Source organism: Lepidochelys olivacea, assembly GCF_965140295.1.
Source record: "Lepidochelys olivacea isolate rLepOli2 genome assembly, chromosome: 19".
NCBI lineage: Eukaryota > Metazoa > Chordata > Testudines > Cheloniidae > Lepidochelys > Lepidochelys olivacea.
This window is the reverse complement of record NC_140429.1, coordinates 961,797-980,934: the sequence shown is the minus strand read 5'-3', so window position 1 is coordinate 980,934 and position 19,138 is coordinate 961,797. Positions and strand designations below refer to the sequence as shown.

Below are 19,138 nucleotides of genomic sequence, written 5' to 3'. Positions count from 1 at the left end.
ACCATTATGAGCCACATATGAAGCTCTCTGTATGTTATGTGGGCCATATCTACACAATATATATACTACCTGTATGACTCTGACGATGTCACATGGGCTGCAGCTGGGTGCTGACTGGGCCACAAGCAGCCCATGGGTTGAGAATCACTGGTTTAGTGGAACTAGACAGGTGAGAGGGAAGGTTTTTACTCCTAACTGTTGATGGGATTGATGGAGACACAGGTGTAAAAGACCAGGAATTCCTCAAACTAACAAGAGAGAAAAGGAAATGTATCTAGTAGGGGAAAAAAGTAAGGCTGAGAGCGCTTTAACCCCCAAAACCACAGCAAAACCGGGAAGCCAAGTGACAGACCACAGACTGCAGCTCTACCCAGAGAGGAGGAAGTGGGACAAACACTCACTGTAGCTATTGTTAACAGGATTATAGCATCAAAATATAATTAAATTATAGAAAAAGTTGCCACTCTGTACAATATGATGGAATACAATGTTTAAAACAGAATTTGCAAAGCTAAACAATTCATCAATACTGTAATTTCATCGACCCAATATTCTTAGTTACCACAGAACCATCTCACATTATGCTGGCTATCAGTCACTGCCCTGATAACAAATAGCAAACATCTTCAGCAAATGAGCTGATCTACATAGGTCTGGATAATAGTATTTTCACAGTCTCTTCATCTAGATATAAAATTGTTAAATTTCTTCTCATTCACCTGATTGCGTGACCTCTGAACAAACCCAAAGCAAGGCTCTTCAGTGCACTCTACTGATCAGTTTGTGCAATGCTAGCAAGAGACCTGGGAATTCCTGTTCTGTAGCTCATTTCTCCCACTGCTTCATGCTTTTTAATGGATGGGATTTGATTAAAATGAACAGACCAAACACCCAGACCAGCCAACAGGGAAAGAGGCTGAAAGGCAGGCTGAGAAAGTGCACTAAGAATGCATCCGATGAAGTGAGCTGTAGCTCACGAAAGCTTATGCTCAAATAAATTTGTTAGTCTCTAAGGTGCCACAAGTCCTCCTTTTCTTTTTAAGATGGCTATTCTTATTTAAATAAAAGGAACCTTAACATTGAGGTTTTAATACAAGTTAAATAATTAAAATACAGTATAAAATGTCAGTGCTCTGTGTCTTATAAAACTTATTTAGAAATTCAATATTCTTTACAACTTAATACAGTGATAACTGGTTCTACATGTCTGATCTGTATTTAATATCAACAGATTGTACTCTGAATAAAATACTGTAACATTCTGAAGGTGCTACGCTCGGTACAAAAGTATTTTTACAGTAACTTGATAGCTTCATCTAAAAAACAAATTAGCTGCATCTAGAATTCATGGTGAGTTGCCTTCTCTCAAGAGGAACTGCTGGATGAATTGCTGAGCCTTCCTCTTCTCAGTTACATCAGGGTTAGGATGTTGGGGAGGAGGTCGCAGCAACAAGCCACCAAATATACTAGCTGCATAAAAGACACAATAAAAGCCAGTCAATAGCCAGATGTCAATGATAATTCCCCGCAAAAGAAAACTGGGGAGCACTTGGGTTCCACTTGGGGATGGGTGGGAGAGGAGGAGGAGCGGGTAGTTCGAAGTCGGCCATCACAATTTTTCCTTTTTTCAGCAGCACTTTTTTAAAGTTCTACATGCCAAAAGAGAGTGATTTTTGGTGTGACAATGCCTTATTTTCTGCGTTCCTGGCCGAAGTCTGATTCCTGCCAGGTTACATACCAGACACCAGAAATAGCAGACAGCAAGGGACCACTAATGCAGTCATTTCAGAGAAACACATGGCTTGTTATATGAACTACTACAAGTCCCCACAGAGAAGGCTGGTCACTTTGTTCACCTTACCGAGAATATTCACATCCAAGTGGTTTTTCCCTGAATTTTTCAGTAGTTCCCGTAAAAACGCCATCAGATAGTTAAACACATTTTTATGGCATATGGGCAGCATGGAGACAACCTGGAAAGAAAGCAAGAACTGTACTGTGAAAAACCACCAAGAGATTGACTAGAAGCTCAAAGCATCGATACAATTATACAAGCCTTAATGATACATAATAAAAACCAGGAGCCCCAGTGCTAGGTACCTTCTAGAGCCATGAGACTATACGCTCATTTGGGTTTGAGCCCGTTATCTGCTTGGCACAGAACACTCAGACTCAATGTTCATTTAAGGCATTATGTTAACCCTCTGCAGCAGGGCCTGCATTACCTGGCTGCTCAATGTGTAATCGTTGGCATAATGCAAGCAGTTGTTGTAGAGGCCGTAGCAGATAACAGGCTCTGGCAGGCTTTCCAGGAACAACAGCAGGGCCTCAGCTACTGAATGGTTGCTGCCGACTGACCCAATGATGGTTAAAGAAAAGGTAGTGCAGTGATCTGGTTTGTTAGCATCTCTGCTGAACTTTTAATCAGTGGTGAGACCTCAGCACAACTTCCACACATGTTCATAGCTGGTAGATAGAGCCTGCGCAGATACTAAAATGTATATTGGCATCCAATCTGCAAAAATTGTCTGTGGGTAGCCGAGGATTTGCAGGACTCTACTTACTGTGGCCGGGCTGAGGTTCCGAGGCACCCCCCTGCCAGAGCCCAGTCAGGGAGAGCTGCACGGGCTGCTGGGGGGAGCCCGTGCGAAGTCACGGACCCTCCCCCTGCCCTCAGCTGGGCAGGGAGCCTGGGGGGTGGGGACATGGCCAGGAGCTTCTCTCAGCCCCCCTCTGCCCTGCACCGTGGGCAGGGGGAGGGTCCACTGTGGCTCCCCACAGTTGCCCGCCTGGCTCTTACCATGGCTGAGCTGCGGCTCCGAGCCACGCCCCCCTTCCTCTGGCCTGCCAGCGCGGGTTTCCAGTTCCAGCCAGGGGGACGGCTCAGAGCCACAGCTCGACCATGGTAAGAGCCAGGTGGGCAGCTGTGGGCAGCTACGGTGGACCCTCCATCTGCCTTGGGCGGGGAGCCTGAGCAGCCCCAGGTCTGTGTCCCTGCCCCCCAGGCCTCTCCCAGGGCAGGTGGAGGGTCTGCACTGCTGTTTCTCACAGCTGCCTGCCCGCTCTTACTGTCAGAGCCCTGCGCGGATACAAAATTTGTATCTGCATCTGCGCTATCTGCAAAAATGGTCCCCCGATATAAAGCAGATACCCGCGGATTTGCAGGGCTCTACTGGTAGAGTTTGTACTATCCCGACTGATTCCACATAGCAAACACTGGGACCATTTATACCTGTCATTTACCAGTCACTATTCTATTCATGTTCTTACACCACGCTAGTCTCTCTAGGATCTGAACACCTTCCAGAACTATATTAAGCAACGTGACTAACCTTTGTCATGTGTTTGTTCTCTCCTCCTTTCCACAGGGGAAGACGTGTGCAGTGGAGTGTTTTGTTTTGGATAATCTATATTTTATATATACACATATTGCTATATGTTTACATGAGAGAAGACAAGGTCAAAGAAGCATGCCTTGCACTTTGAGCAAGGTGGGAAGGTTTGGGATGGGCCTTAATTCCTGAAGGAATTCACTCTAGTATTGGGGTGGCCCCAAGCAAGCTTGGTCATCCTGCACTGACCATTGATCCATTTAGCAAAGACCTGGCAGACACATTGTGACTTGATACAATCAGTGCTAAAGAAACACATCTCAGTTATCAGAGTACAAGGGACACTAAAATGTAATGGAGCCCCCAGGGCTGCTTGAGGCTCCAAGTGTAAAGTGGTTCTAGCACAGGATACACAAATCAGCCTCACTGAACATTAGTTCCAAAGGATACGGAGTGTATCAAGCATTGCCGTATCCAAGCAGTCTCGGATCTGCTCAAATTCAGATCTTAGGCCTGGCTGCTGAAACAGGTCTTCCTGCAACAGAAAAATCACAGACGTTAGACTCACAGAGAGGGAAACAAACAGAATAATCTGTTACAATGCTATTTACTGTAACCACGTGTGACCCATACTTTACCCAGAGACCCCACAATAGGTGTACAAGGGGTGCCATGAAAGTCTCTCCAGACTGGTGCATATCAATACGTACCATATTGTCAACCGTTCTAGCCCAGGTTACTGTATTGCAGTATGAAACAAAGCAGGAACAAAGGAAACAGCTGTTGACATGCATTACTTGGATCTTTACACAAAATCAGTGTCCTTCACGATCAGTGTATTCAAGGGGCTCGTGCCTCTTGTCACACAAGTCTCCTTTATATCTCCTTACACTTGTGAGAAGGGACTCTTCCCACTTCTGGCTAATGTCCACGCTGCTAGCATCAACAAAAGCTGTTAATTTCCATGATGTTCTTCAAAACTCAGCTAAGTGTCTGGCAGAACAGAGGGCGGTTTCTCAAATGCAGACATTGCCTACCTGCTGGGAAGCATTGCGGTACAGATGATCCACCATCATCCACAGCTCTTTGGGGATGTCCAGGGGCTTCTCATCCCGAAAAATGTCATCACTCATCTGTAGCGGCAGCAGGGTCTGCAAAGGAGCAAGCCAGACTCTTATTTAACTCTGCAAAGCACTAAGAGTGAGAGACAGGGGTGTTAGCGTTAAGGAACATTACGGAGTAGGGCAGCCTCACCAACTGGTCTGAGTATAGACTAATACAGCATAAACACTTACATAGTACCTCCACCTGAAAGGATGGCAAACTGCTTCACATACGCATGCACACACACAAAAATACACAGATTTCCAATACCGCGCCACCTAAATGAAATAACAAATGGGCACCAAATGCACACCAGTGAGGAGAAGTCCTCGGACACTGAGGTAGATCTCTACTCATAGGAAAAGTGCCGTGGGATCTTTAACACCATTTTTTAACATTCTGCATGGAACTCAGTTAGCTCAAAGAGCCCAGGTGATTGTGAAAACACTGCTAGAGAAAATAAGTTGCATCAACCAAGCTAGCCCCTTCTGGGGTTAAGGGAACAGGTGGTGTCAATGTGATTATTGGAGATAAACCCCATAATAGTAATAAAAGGAAACTGGGAGAATGCTCATTAACACTATGGGAAGAGGGGGCAGCTTGAGGTTTAATAGCCTGGCACTGAGTGAGGGTTCAGAGAATCATAGAATATTAGGGTTGGAAGGGACCTCAGGAGGTCATCTAGTCCCACCCCCTGCTCAAAGCAGGACCAATCCCCAACTAAGTCATCCCAGCCAGGACTTTGTCAAGCCTAACCTTAAAAACTTCTAAGGAAGGAGACTCCTTCACCTCCCTGGATAACCCATTCCAGTGCTTCACCACCCTCCTAGTGAAAAAGTTTTTCCTAATATCCAACCTAAACCTCCTCCACTGCAACTTGAGACCATTACTCCTTGTTCTGTCATCTGCTACCATTGAGAACAGTCTAGATCCATCCTCTTTGGAATCCTCTTTCAGATAGTTGAAAGCAGCTATCAAATCCCCCCTCATTCTTCTCTTCTGCAGGCTAAACAATCCCAGCTCCCTCAGCCTCTCCTCATAAGTCATGTGCTCCAGCCCCTAATCATTTTTGTTGCCCTCCGCTGGACTCTTTCCAATTTTTCCACATCCTTCTTGTAGTGTGGGGCCCAAAACTGGACACAGTACTCCAGATGAGGCCTCACCAATGCCGAATAGAGGGTGGGGGGGTTCTACTAGGCTTGGAAAGGCACGCTTCCCAAAGATCTTCAGCTCACTCATTAACATACCAGTTCTCGAATGGACTCTGCCGACATGTCCCGGATAGGTTCTCTCATGTAACACAGTGTCTGGATCGGAGACCCAAAGCAGCTGGGCAGGTAATTTCCTGTCACAGACAGGAAATAATCCTTCCCCCTGTCAAGGTGCAAAATCAGAATGTCTTCGAGTTTCTCTTCTCCGGAGTTCAAACATGTAGCTGTTGATTTATTAACAAACAGTTCCAATTCGATAGTCATTTCAGAATCTGCAGGAAGAAAATAAACACATGCTCAGTAAATACAGTCATGAAACCGACAAGTCCTATCAAATGGCAGATTAATACAGTGGCCATGACAGACTCCAAACAGAAAGGAGAACAAAGTGGAACAAGTCAGATACCGGTTTATTAATATGGGATGAATAGTTAGAAGCAGAATCTTCTGGAAGAGTCAGTCACCTGGTAACAGGAAGCCCTTACTGGGGTTTGCAATCAGCCACTCTTTGCAGTAGGTGTATTCATCCAGTTTGCTGATGAATTCAAATTGGCAAGGCACTTGTCCATTACGGATAGTAAAGGTCTCCACCTGCAGCTGCATGTATTTCACATCCTTGAAGAAGAACTAGGAACAAATATTGCCAGTGTCGCCATCTCTTGCTTCTCCATCACCACCCACAGCCAGCAACTTCCTCAAAGAGAAGGGAAAGGTCCTTCCCCTAGAACATCTATGTGCCTCAGCTACTTAATAATTAGTTAATGAAATATCTGCCATGCCTGAACATTAAACACCCAGCTCCTGACATTAAATGTGACCTGCCAAGGCTGTATTTCCTAGGAACCCAGGTCATCTGTGCCAATCAGCCTTATGGGACCAATTCATTGCTGGTGTAACTCCACTGAAGCTAGATCTACACAGGGGGACCTAAATGCTCCAGTTGAATACATTTTCTGGTATCCAGCACTCCAAGCAGAGACATTCACGTAGTGGACCTTCTCCAGACATCTCAGCAGTTCAGGGTTTATTAGGTTTTATGTTTTTAAGAACAAGTTAAAGTGAGGGATACAGTTATTCCACCCTGCACTACTCAACTGGGGCACGGAGGGTGGCATACTGTTTGGGTTTTTGAATGGAAAGTACCCGTTCCCAGCAGCTATGGAACATCTGTGCAAGCCGCAGAATTTTATAAGTCACTAAACAAAATAATGAGCATTCTACTTCGCACTCACTGATACCAACTGCTTTACATCCTGGATCCCAGAGTCCTTTAGCAGGCCTGAGTTAGGACTCTCATTCTCATTTACGGAGGGGCAAAGGGAGGCCGAACGGGATAGTGACTTGCTTTGGGCCTCACCATGACTCTGTGGCAAACCCAGGATTAGAACTAAGGAGCTCCTGATCGCCAGTTCCATGCTTATTCCTCTATCTTAAATTTCCCAGGAATAGACCCTACAAGTCCTGACTCGCAGCCCCCGGTGCTCACAATTATACTAGACTACCTCTTGGTTCTAGAATTCATTTCTGCCTTGAGCTGATGGCCCTGGGAGGGAAAGTATGGGAACATGTCCTACCTCCGTCTGGGAAAGGATCACCGACGGGATGCTGGCATTCTCCATTTTATCCAATGAGCGCACTATTTCCTCAAAGGCTTTTCGGTAGAGCTCCTCATTCACAACCTTCACCTGAAAGGGGGACACACCTCACCAATGGGCATTTACTGTGTCTCTGCAGGAGAATTGTAATAGTCTTGAAACATATGGAGCAACCTGATTTTAAAGAAGGCTGGAATCAGAAGCGCAGGTAAAACACATGGAAAATTACTGCAGATTTATTACCAAAAGCAAGTTAAAATGGAACCAGTTTCCAGCCTTTACCAAAGAATTCATTCAATGCAGGAAAGCGTCTAACGTGAATAAAATGGGCCAGTGTCTCTGACCCAACATTTGCCCACTGCTGGGCAGGCTTCTGGCTTTGTGGGAGGCTGCTCTACCTAGCAGATAAAATCAGCCAGCCTGCATTGGGATCAGCTTGTTAAAGCCTGGCAGCGAATTACACTCCTGTCAGCTGATGTAAACGCTGCAGGTTTCCAGGGAAAGAGGTAAAAAGCAGGAAACAAAGTGTAAGGGAACATTCATGAACAACTACCTATTTCTGCTCATGGATGAGCTCAACTGTATGTTGCCAGGAGCAACAGGCTCGGGGTCACATCTGTGTTTTACTGAGAACAACGGTCCCATTTCAGGGCATTGTTATCAGGGCCAAGCTAGGGGAAGCACAAACCCAGAGCAACAGCTTATGAGGGAAGAGAAGGAATCAGTACAGCCACTGTGACTACCTTAGGGAGAGGGTTAGCACTGTTACTACTATGAATCACGGTGCACCTACCTCAATGTCAAAAATGGAGCTCACTGGCTTATGGTCACTGGTTTTCAAAGCCATGTGGCTACGATAGCTCAGCTGACAAATATTCTTCCCTTTCCAGAGGATCCGATCACACCACGCTGGGGCACGGCACTTCTCACTAAAATGGGAAGCCACAATTAAAGCTTTCCCAGAAGACAGTCTAGGGGCAGTAACAGTGCAAGGCAGAGAAGAGCTTTGCCAGGAACAGGCATCTCTCCCGTGGCAGAGGGTTAGCCAGTGCTCTACCAGGACCTGCAGCTTGTTTCCAACCCATTCTCTGTGCAGAGCTCCAGAGGGTGGGTGTGTCTGTCTACGTATTTCTGTACCATCATTCACCTTTGTTCTTCTTAAGAGGAGCAGGTTTTTTTCCCCCTCGACACTATACAAGAAGCAGCATTTAGAGACTATCCTGAATTGCTTCAGACTGGAGGGACTTTGGAAAAAGCAAGAAAACTCCCAGTTGTAAAATTGAATTTTCCTCTTAAAATTTCTCCTTTAACACTGTTGAGCAGAATCAAACATTCTGACCCTTGCAGCCAGAATCTACAATTCAGCCAGAACAGCATGGTACAGAATGGCTGGGCAATACATGAAGAAAATATTCACCCAGTAGTCTTTTGAGGGATGCACATAGGTATCTGCAGTAAAGAAAGCACTCTTTGTGACAAGTCAAGCCAAGCCAGGAAGGATTCTACTGGGCATCAGCAAATAAAAGATCTCCAAAAATTCTGTTTGAAAAGGAAGGAAGTGATACATTGGAAGAAGCTTCAAAACTAAGGAGATCAAAGGGTTTATTCCTGGCAGGGGGTAGGGAAAATCCAGCAAACATCAGAGTCAGAGTAGAGGGGGCAGCACAAGTGCCCACAAACCTAGTGATGGGATTCCAAGTCTTCCAAAATGTGTCCAAGGAAGAGAGTCTGGGACATTTACCTTGGCACTGGACTCAAAGAAACAGTTATTCTCCTGTACAGTAACTGTGATTCTTCGAGACTGTACACACATTCCACTTTAGGATATTTGCACGTCCAGAGCATTCCAGCCAGATACTTTTGGTCAGCAGTACCCACTGGGATGATGCACATACCTTGAGTATCCTCGAATCTTCAAAAGAATGCATGAAGGGCAGGGCGGGGCCCCCCACCCGTTCCTTTGCACCGGAATCTTGCCGTTATCAGAAGTAGCAGGGATCAAAGGCAGGGTCATGGAATATATATTTGTACAGCATACCTCGAAAAACCACAGCTACTGTACAGGTAAGTAATTGTTCCTTCTTCTTCACATGCTTATACCCATGTATATTCCATTTTAGGTCATACCCAAGCAATGCCCCTTTGGTGGTGGAGACTTGGAGTCAACTGAAACAGCAACAGACTTTCTTTCCAAAGTTTGCATCAGCTCTGGATGCTTTGATGATGGCATAACTGTGAGCAAAGGTGTGTATGGAGGACCATGCAGTTGCTCTGCAAGCTTCCATGATTGAAATCTTTCTCAGGAAACCCTCTGAGGTAGCTCAAGCCCTGGTAGAATGTGCGGTAATTCTTGCTGGAGATGTCACATTTGCTAAGTCATAACAAGTCCTGATGCATGAGATGATGTTTGTGCTGAAAGAGCTTGTCCTCACATCCGTTCAGTGTGAGCCACAAAGACTCAGACAGGAGCTACACAGCTTTGTTCTGTCAATATAAAACAAGAGTGCTCTGCAAATGTCCAGTGCATGTAACCTCTTCTCCTCCTCATGAGCAGGCAGAAAGAATATCAGTAGATTTATTATTTGATTTAAATGAAAATCCGACACCACTTCTGATAGCAATTTCAGATGAGGCCTTCATGAAATTTTATCTTTATAGAAAACCATACCCGGAGGTCCTGCCATCAGAGCCTGCAGCTCCTCTCCTCTCCTAGCACATGTTATTGAGGCTAAGAAAGCTGTCTTAACTGGCAAGTGAAAGAGAGAGCAAGAGGCTATGCTGAGCTGTGTAAGCTGTGAGGCATGACCGCAAGCTCCAACTGGTAGCCATGGGCAGCCAAAAGGAACTGCGAGATGATGGGGAGGCCCCTACTCTTTATACCCTCAGCTGTAAGCACCAGGACACTCGGGGTGCGTGAGCCACCCCAATGGGTATTGCTGACCAAAAGTCTCCAGCCCAAGTACGCTGGGTATACACACACACCAAAAGTGGAATATAAACCTGTACAAATATTTGAAAAAAAATCAGAAATTCTTTAACTTCCTCAGGTCTGTTAGGTCTAAAAGGTCTTGTAGACTTGTTTTTCCTGCCTTAAACAATACATACAGGAGCTAAGGGACATGAATGACATGACAGCTGAGGTTGTACCCATGGCATACCTAGTGTCCCAGTCATCACAGCCAGTGTCATACTTGTAGGTTGGCTGGAAGGTAATCTCTCCCTCTGTAAAGCCACCAAAGACAGCCTTCTCATCCATCTGCTTCTTCAACTAGTAGGGAAAAAAGCCAAACAGATAAAAACTTAGATTGTTTAAACAAGTCCTTCTGGAGTCCCGAGTGGGGAAAAAGGACACCATATTCTGGGAAATTAATAAAAGTGTGTGCATGCCTACACACAGACACACACGTCCCCCATCCGTGCACACACAATCTATCATTTGTGCTGCCGCTTCCGAAGGAAATCTCCATAGACACAGGAATGGAAATGTTTCTAATGTTAGAACTTTTGAAGTGTGATAACAGTATTTTATGCAGAGTCTTACATTTCCTGGCCAGGAGGGACTATTACAACTATCTAGTCTGACCTCCTGTGTAACACAGGCCAGAGAGAATTTTCACCCATGGATTACTGTATCAAGCCCATTGTGAAAATGCATATACGCACACAAATGTCTTGTGGATTCACTTCTCGTAGGCCTCACAGTAGTACTAGGAGATTAGCATTTCACAACTTATAATTTTTCCAGGTGGGAGACGGAACCCAGGTATTCATGGGCATAGTCACACCTACACCCACCCTTCATAGAGGATGGGCTGGGCAACCACAATAACCTTCATGATAACCACACTGGACAAGCAAATCAAGGGAAGTGTAACTGGATCAGCTTTCACACTCCCCAGGGCAATACTACCTAACTCTCTGAGCAGCCCTTATATCCAATACCTCAGAGGGCTGACTTCCTCCTGCCAGGCTGTGGTGTCCTGCCCCACAACCAGCTATTAAGGAAGTGGATGGATGATGACCTGGTGTACAAAGTGCATGCTGATGCCAACTGAGCCATGGGAGGGACCGCTGCTCCTGGCTCAAACTCTTATGTGCCGGGACAGCAGCCATTTCAGATCATTCCATGGACATCAAACAAACCAACCCAACAGCAGCTTCTAATGCATGTTGGTGCTGCGAACCCTGATAGCCAGGGTTAGCTATGCTGTGCAGGTGATTTTCAGAGCAAATGAGAGTTTCATAAGCCTCCCACTAAAGAGGAGTCAGTTTCCTAGGAGAATGGGATGTGGGCCCACCTGTCCTCTGGAAGGACACGTCTGTACCTGGTCATGTTGATAAAGAGCTTGAAAATCCTCCTTTTCAATGTGCTTCTTCATCGTTTCCACCTCCAGCTGCTCTATCCTGTAGTTGAGGTCCCCAAGCCACACAATGATACTGTAAGGACAGCACACAAGGGTGAAATCCCTGTTTGACAGAGTCAGCTACTGTAGTCTCTACAAGCAGCCAGAAGGGCTTCTTGGTCTCTTACAGGTGTGCCCTGCCTGCTGTGTCCCCATGCAGCATCCTGTATCTCACCCCGCTGACAGTGCTCAGAACCAGGCAGCCTCAGCCAAATGTGAAGGGGAAGCCTGATGAAACCACACCTTCCTTTCTGCACTGACCTGTTTAGGAACCAGCTAATCCCAAGCAGTTCTGTAGCATCTCCGTGCAAGCAGGGCTACATGAACATCCAGCTCTGTCTGCAGCCTGCAGGAAGGCTTAATTACTAACACTGCCATGATACAAGCACATAAAGGAAATTCAGAGCTCCTGAAGAAAACATGCCCCCATATTACTGGGCAATTTGGCAAGGCACAGTGCCCAGTAAACTAATGTGTCTGCAGCACCCAAGAGCCAATCCGACACGTTAGCTTCATCTTCACTCCCTGGAATGGGACATTTAATCAGGGACAAGCTTCCCAAGGTTCACTAGTATAAAGGAAAGAAGTAGGGGGCTAGGTCTGCCAGGCCACTATTAGCAGGGACACAGCAACAGCATCCTGACTGTATCTGCAGGCTTCCTGCCCAGCCAGTCCCACCGCCCAACTCCCACCTTCCGGCTCCTGTTGAACCAGGAGGCCGAGAAATCTGAATTTTTATCCCCTTTAACATTCCAATGCAATTTAGTTTATCCGTATTTGGAAAAGGGGCATGTGTGCATGTGATACTGTAAAGGACTGCGAGCCAGGTGGCCCAAATACTATTCCCAGCTCTTCCATGGACTCAATTGTGTGACCTTGGACAAGTCTCTGTTGTCCTGTGCCTCGGCTTCCTCCATTTGTAAAATGAGGGTAATGATTCCGACCTACCCTCACAAAGTGCTATCACAGCTATGGAAGGAAAGCCCTACATGAATGCTAAGTATTTATTACAAGACAATGCACTAGGCAAGATATTTACTTACAATTTACTTTTGGGATCGATCTAAAAGAGACAGCAGCAGACAATAGCAGTCCTTAGTACTTTGATAGTACTTTTAATCCTCCAACACGCTAGAAAAAAAACCTAAGCTTCACAACCCCCTGGGGAGGTAAGTATGTGTTAGCTCCACTTTACAAATGGGGAAAGTGAGACAGTGACAGGGAGTCATTTTCAAAGCTGGAACTAGAACTGACAAGTTCCTGGCTCCATGGCCTGTGTTCAGACTACTCGACCACACCTCTCAAGCTCCTGCTGGGGAATTGCTTACACCAGAAAGTATAGCCAGCCACCCTCATACAGCCCATCACTTGTCCCATCAAAGCCAGAGGCCAAGCAGTGAACTGTAGTGATCCAATGGATGTAGACCTTGGAAACATACTCATGTTTGCTTATAGTAAGGGGTGGCAAGTTTGGATCTGACTGGCAGAACTGCATCCGAGAGCAGATGTCTCTGAAGTCCTGGTTCCGCCGCTCGTACTCCTCTGTATGAGCTGCGAGGTGAGAGTTCACAATGCATACGCTGGTGTTGTGGAACTTGAACCGTATAGCAACTCCACCTTTGTTACCCTAGTAGGCAGGAAGAGAGACTGGTTGTGAGTTTTCCTGGGACCGTAGGTGAACTGATGTCTAAACTGGGGTAACAGTAGTGGACAAGTCAGAGGATTTTGGCACAGTCAGTCTGGCTCCAGGGGAAAGAGAAAGGCGCAAACCCCTAAGCAGAATATACACAAACCTCAGAGAGTGAGCCAGCCCATGCCCTTCCATCACTGTGGGAGGGTCAGCAAGTATTAGCATAGTACATCATGAAAACAGCAGCAAAGCAGAGCAGGAGGGTGCATGGAATTCAATTTGCAATTCAGGGCACGGCTCATATGAGAGCAAATTATACCATTAAGAATAAGCTGGTTGGCTGCTTTGGCAAGTAATTAAAACTGCCAAGTAACAAACTGGCTCTTTCAACACAAGCCATAAAGAATATTTTGTAAGATGACAAGGCAGCTTTGGGCCATGCTCAGAACTTCCCTCACCATGAAGCATCTGCGGGATTACTGGAGGGTAGGTTCCAAGGGTAAAGAGGTGGTCCACGTGATCTTCAAAAAGCTCATGAAATCTACCGGAGCAGAACTGAAGTCTGTTCTTCTGAGCAGATGCATACAGCCCGGCCCAGTTTCCATGCCAATTTCAAACTCTCTTGAGAGTCAGTCCAGCACAACATGCAATCAGGCACGTACCAAAGGTGAGATTCTGTGTCACTCTTTCATGCCCTGGGAGCACCTTGTGTCTCCCTGAGAGACAGCTGCATCCAGGCCTCCTTTAGCTGCAGGAACAGTCATGGTGACTCAGGGCCAGAGGAACAGGCTACTCAGGGCCCTCCCAAAGACAACCTCCCACCACCTGCCCATGCACACACTGCATTCCTACCATTCTCCCCATGATTCCAGTTCCCACTGTCTCAGCTTCCACCTCAGAGATGTTCAGAGCATGGTCTGCCTTCACATACAACAGCAGCATTATCCCAACAAGTCGTACAAGCTTAACCTGAAAGAGAAAGTCAACGGCATACCAATAGCCAGGACTGTTTCTCAGGGGAAAACCTTACCCCACCCTGTTGTGAGCTTGAAGTCTAAACAACCAAAAATATTAATGCTTCAACACTGTTCTTCTAGGGAGCCACCCACCTGACACATGGCACACAGAGGTAGGTGCTCCAACAGCACCAGACGGGACAGGAGTAACTGGCCCTACTCAGGGCAAGTGGCTCAATACCCCAGTCGCTGCATGAGGGAGAGGCAGCCCCGAGAAGGCACACGCCTGGATCAGAGGTGAGAAGAAAAAGCCAAAGCAAGGATTTTAAGGAGTAGGTACCAAACCTCAAACAAAATTAAAGCAAAAGTCCTACTACAGGACAGTTCATTGCTTGGTGCTGCTGCTGAGCAGGGGTCGGCAAGTGCCAAGACTTTCTATCCATTCATCTCAGCAGAGCAGGGAGCTCTACTTGCCTGGTTGCTCTGTTATGCCCCTCTCTAACCCACAGCGTGAGGCACAAATGTCCTTAGCTCTCACTACTATTGCTTATGGGAACGTTCTCAGGAGCGTGTGACCATGTCTGGGAGCCTTGCACAGAAGTGCTATATACCACCCACACTGAGCATTGCTAGCCTGGCAAAAACCTACAGGAGACAGACACAATGGAGACAAACGAGGGGAAAGCAAACACGAGAAGATGCCTGACTGGAAACTGGTTTATGTTTCAAAACTAACTTCACCCCCAAGCCACATGTACCTTTGCGTATTTGGCATCTGGGTGAAGACTATCAGTTACAGCTTTGAACCATTCTTCCTCCTTTGGTGTGTCATTGAAAAAGAAGGCTTCTTTACTCAGATCGAGCTCCTGGAAGCTGTAACAGAGGGAGGAACACATGGATGCATTCACTTTACTTGTTTTAACTCTCCCTGCCTTTTCTGCTGGGGAAGAGATACATTTAGTGCACAAAGTATAAATTGATTTTGGAACTGGAATTCTAATCCAGTTATGCTGATTTTAGCAGTGCATTAAGTGCAAAAGTAAATTATCATTAGTATTAAATTGACTTAACCGCAGTGTGGCATAAAAGCATCCAAAGTACATTGTGCCACTAGAGAGAACAAACACTTCCGGAATAAGAGCCACTATAGATAATACAAATATTTTTGCTTTTAAACCCTTGTTTGCAATGCTTTGGCTGGATAGATACACACAACACATTCATCAGCAAGCTACCCAGAGATGTTTCCAGAAGGGCTAGCAGGAAAGAAATACGCACCCAACACAGTAAACGTCCGGAGGCTCAACATCATGGCTCAGCCAAGGCTGGAGGCTCTCTTTGGGTGACTGGCCATTCACATTGTACGTTCCAATAAAAAATCTGCAAAGAGACTTAGGTTCAACAAAATCCTAGAGCTGCAATCCAAGCCTGTGATAGCAACTTTCCTGCAGCATTTGACAGAGTGTATCTACTTTACAAAAGAACTACAAGCAGGGTTGTGTGGGAATAGTTTGGGACAATTTTCTCACTTGTTCTTTTATTCACAAAGGGCTTGTTTTAAAAGATTTAAACCAAACTCAAGTTTTCAATATAAACATCATCTTTTATACAAACAGTCTCCCAGAAACCATTACAGAGATAAATAACAAACAGAAGCAAGGGAGAGACAAGAATCCAAGGCAAAGGGAGATGCAGCATTTTCAGGTGAGTTCTGAAAAGAGACAAGGAATGAATAAGATGTACAAAAAAGGCCGTTTGCTTAAGCAGGGGCTGTTCATGTGACCGCATGCTCCTCTGCCACTGTGTAAATGGAGGAGAGATGCAGAAAGGCTGTTCCAGATGGCAGGGGCTAAAGTCTATTTTCCTCCAAAATTTCCCATTGCTGGGGATTTCAGGTGAAATTACAAATGTATGAGAGGTTTCAGAGTAGCAGCCGTGTTAGTCTGTATCTGCAAAAAGACAAGGAGTACTTGTGGCACCTTAGAGACTAACAAATTTATTTGAGCATAAGCTTTTGTGACCGACAGCTCACTTCTTGTTAGTCTCTAAGGTGCCACAAGTACTCCTTTTCCTTTTAAAATGTATGAGATTTACTTATTTTGCAATTATGCCTAAAATCGTACTCCCAAGGACAGTTGTTACCTGAAATTCTGGAGGTAGGTGTAGGAATCCTCTTTCAGTTCCAGTTGAGATTTAACTATATTATCTCTTAGCCCAAACTTCTGCTCTGATAAGATACAAGCCTTGCCTGAAACCATCATTCTAGAGGATTGCACCATCTCACTGGTTACATCCATCTCGGATTTACTCTGCCTGAAAGCAGAAACAGAAAGCAAAACAAGACACTAATACACTGTGTGTGTGTCAGCAAGCTCAACAAAACACAATTTAGATGTGAAAAAAACAATCCCCATCGTGCAAAGGAGACATAATTTCTACTACTGAAAACCTGTTTCACAGTGACAGAACAAGGCTGAAATGAAGATTTCTCAAGAGGACTCCGATCTTTTGTACACAAGTGTTCTACCAGTTTAACTTAAGGGATTTAAAAGCTGAGTTCATTAAATCAGTGCAGCCTGTGTGTCTGAGTGTGCCTCACTCACCCTGTCTCTGATGGAATTTAAATGGTATCGCTGCTTACTGGGGTGGGGAGGTGAAACTCTCTCCACAGCTGCCTGCCTCCACCCAGCTCTTCCCACCTTAACAAGAGAATGGAAAGCTGTTCATTCCGTCAAGGCCAGTCCCTGCACAGGACCCTCCCTGTCCTCTCTGTGTGGTGGTGGGGAAGGGGGGAGATTATTTAGTACTGTATGGTTTTCATATTATGTATTTAATAATGTTTTAGTAGATGGGATGTTATATAGCAGCAATCTGGGAGGTCAGAGAAGTGGGAATGCCCTATAGACTAAAATTACTATTATTTCCTATTAAAAAAACAAGATGGGTGACGTCATATCTTTTATTGAACCAAGCTCTATTATCTCACCCCCTTGTCTAGGGTTGCCAACTTTCTAATCCCACAAAACCAAACACCCTAGCCATGCCCCTTCCCAGAGGCCACGCTCCCTGCCTTCCCCCTTCCCCTGCGCCTCGTTCACTACATTCCCCCTCCCTCGGTAGCTCGCTCTCCCCCACCCTCATTCACTTTCACTGGGCTGGGGCAGGGGGTTGGGGTGTGGGAGGAGGTAAGGGCTCCATCTGGGGATGCAGGCTCTGGGGTGCGGCCAGGGATAAGCGGTTTGGGGTGCAGAAGGGGACTCCAGGCTAGGGCAGAGGGGTTCAGAGTGTGAGAGGGGGCTCTGGGCTGGGGCAGGAGTGCCGGGGGGTGAGGGCTCTGTCTGGGGGTACAGGCTCTGGTGTAGGGCCAGGGATGAGGGGTTTGGGGTGCAGGAGGGGGCTCTGGGTTTGGGCAGGGGAGCTCAGGGCTAGGGCAGGGTGTTGGGGGTCAGGGCCGGGACACGGGCTTACCTCCAGCAGCTCCTGGTCAGTGGTGCAGCGGGGAGGCAAAGGCAGGCTTCCTGCCTGTCCTGGCACTGCAGACCGCGCTGCGCCCTGGAAGCGGACAGCAGGTCCGGCTCCAGGCAGAGGCACAGCGGGTGGCTCTGCACGCTGCTCGCACCCGCAGCTCCCATTGGCCGCAGTTCCCGGCCAATGGCAGTGCGCAGCCGGTGCTCAGGGTGGGGGCAGCGCATGAGGTCCTGTCCCGTCTCCGCTCCCCCCACCCCCGCCTAGGAGCCGGACCGGCTGCATCCGTGGTGCAGCACGGTGCCAGTCAGGACAGGTAGGGACTAGCCTGCCTTAGCTTCACAGCACCACCGACCAGACTTTTAACGGCCCAGTCGGCGGTGCTGACTGGAGCCACCAGGGTCCCTTTTCGATTGGGTGTTCAGGTCGAAAACCGGACACCTGGTCACCCTACCCTGGTCTCTCTAACATCTGGGACGACAAAGCTACAGCAACGCTGCATACTATTTGCTCCCTTGCTTTGCAAATATAGGCTGGCCAACAGGTGGCACTGGTGTGTACCACATGGCCGCCTTTTTCACAATAGCTTCTTAGTTCAGCCACATGAAAACCAGGAAGTCAAGGCAGAAAGTTTTACTGTGTCTTCCTCCTCCAGGGACACATGAACTGTCAGCAGTTTGCACCGCTCAGAACTATTCTGGACATGCTATAAATAACTGCAGACTTCCCCCATCCTGTCTGGCACGATGCATCATTTGCCACCAGTGTGCAGTGATGCTCTGTGGAGGGTGACAGTAGCTAAATACCCAAATATACAAAGCCACCAATTCCATTCTTCATTAGAACTTACAAGCACAGGTGCCATGCACAACAGATCTCGCAGTCTCCTTTGACAAGGAGGATTTAAGATATACTGTACCTAGGGGTAGCTTTATCATCGCTGTTATGGCTCCAGCTATGATTAACTATGATATTTTTTTCATTCTGTTTGATGTCTTCAGACCCAACAACTCCTAAAAGAAAAAGAAAAACTTTACACAGAACAAGGGAACATGCCATACAATGCTTACATGCTGAGATAAATACAAGGAAAATATGTATGCCAAGTGTTTTCCCATGTTCCCAGAAAAAAAAACAGGCTCTTATTTTAAGTGCGTTGCATTCCTCATGGGATAAGAAGGTTAAAAGGGTCTTTCCAAATACTGGCTATAATCCCACAAGCACAGTTCAGTGCTCCTAAGGAAAGAAAAAAAATACAGGAACATTTTGTTCGAGGATTTTAAGAATATGTACACAAATTACTGTACCAGTAAAAAAACCAAACCCATTTGATACAGATGGGAGTTACAGACTACTATATGGATTTTGTATTATAATAAATGGGAAGGAACCAATGGGGAAAGTAACATTTATCTGCTTGAAAAACTCAGAACAGTGACATT

The 19,138-nt window shown here is 46.4% G+C and overlaps 1 protein-coding gene across 4 annotated transcripts in view; it reads right to left on the bottom strand.

Moving 5' to 3' along the window:
• Positions 1–409: 409 nt before the first annotated feature.
• Positions 410–19,138, bottom strand: part of INPP5B (inositol polyphosphate-5-phosphatase B) — a 51,919-nt gene continuing 33,190 nt past the window's right edge. For all 4 annotated transcript variants that reach the window (XM_084652408.1, XM_084652410.1, XM_084652409.1 and 1 more), the window contains 17 exons: positions 18,616–18,709; positions 16,374–16,544; positions 15,510–15,611; positions 14,990–15,104; positions 14,128–14,244; positions 13,085–13,272; positions 11,568–11,679; positions 10,401–10,510; positions 8,036–8,171; positions 7,222–7,332; positions 6,112–6,274; positions 5,684–5,919; positions 4,370–4,483; positions 3,783–3,867; positions 2,226–2,353; positions 1,862–1,973; positions 410–1,470 (listed from right to left, as the gene is read on the bottom strand). In XM_084652408.1, coding sequence (XP_084508534.1) covers positions 1,346–1,470; positions 1,862–1,973; positions 2,226–2,353; positions 3,783–3,867; positions 4,370–4,483; positions 5,684–5,919; positions 6,112–6,274; positions 7,222–7,332; positions 8,036–8,171; positions 10,401–10,510; positions 11,568–11,679; positions 13,085–13,272; positions 14,128–14,244; positions 14,990–15,104; positions 15,510–15,611; positions 16,374–16,544; positions 18,616–18,709 — 2,219 coding nt within the window. In that variant the 3' untranslated portion in view covers positions 410–1,345. The remainder of the gene's footprint in view (positions 1,471–1,861; positions 1,974–2,225; positions 2,354–3,782; positions 3,868–4,369; positions 4,484–5,683; positions 5,920–6,111; positions 6,275–7,221; positions 7,333–8,035; positions 8,172–10,400; positions 10,511–11,567; positions 11,680–13,084; positions 13,273–14,127; positions 14,245–14,989; positions 15,105–15,509; positions 15,612–16,373; positions 16,545–18,615; positions 18,710–19,138) is intronic.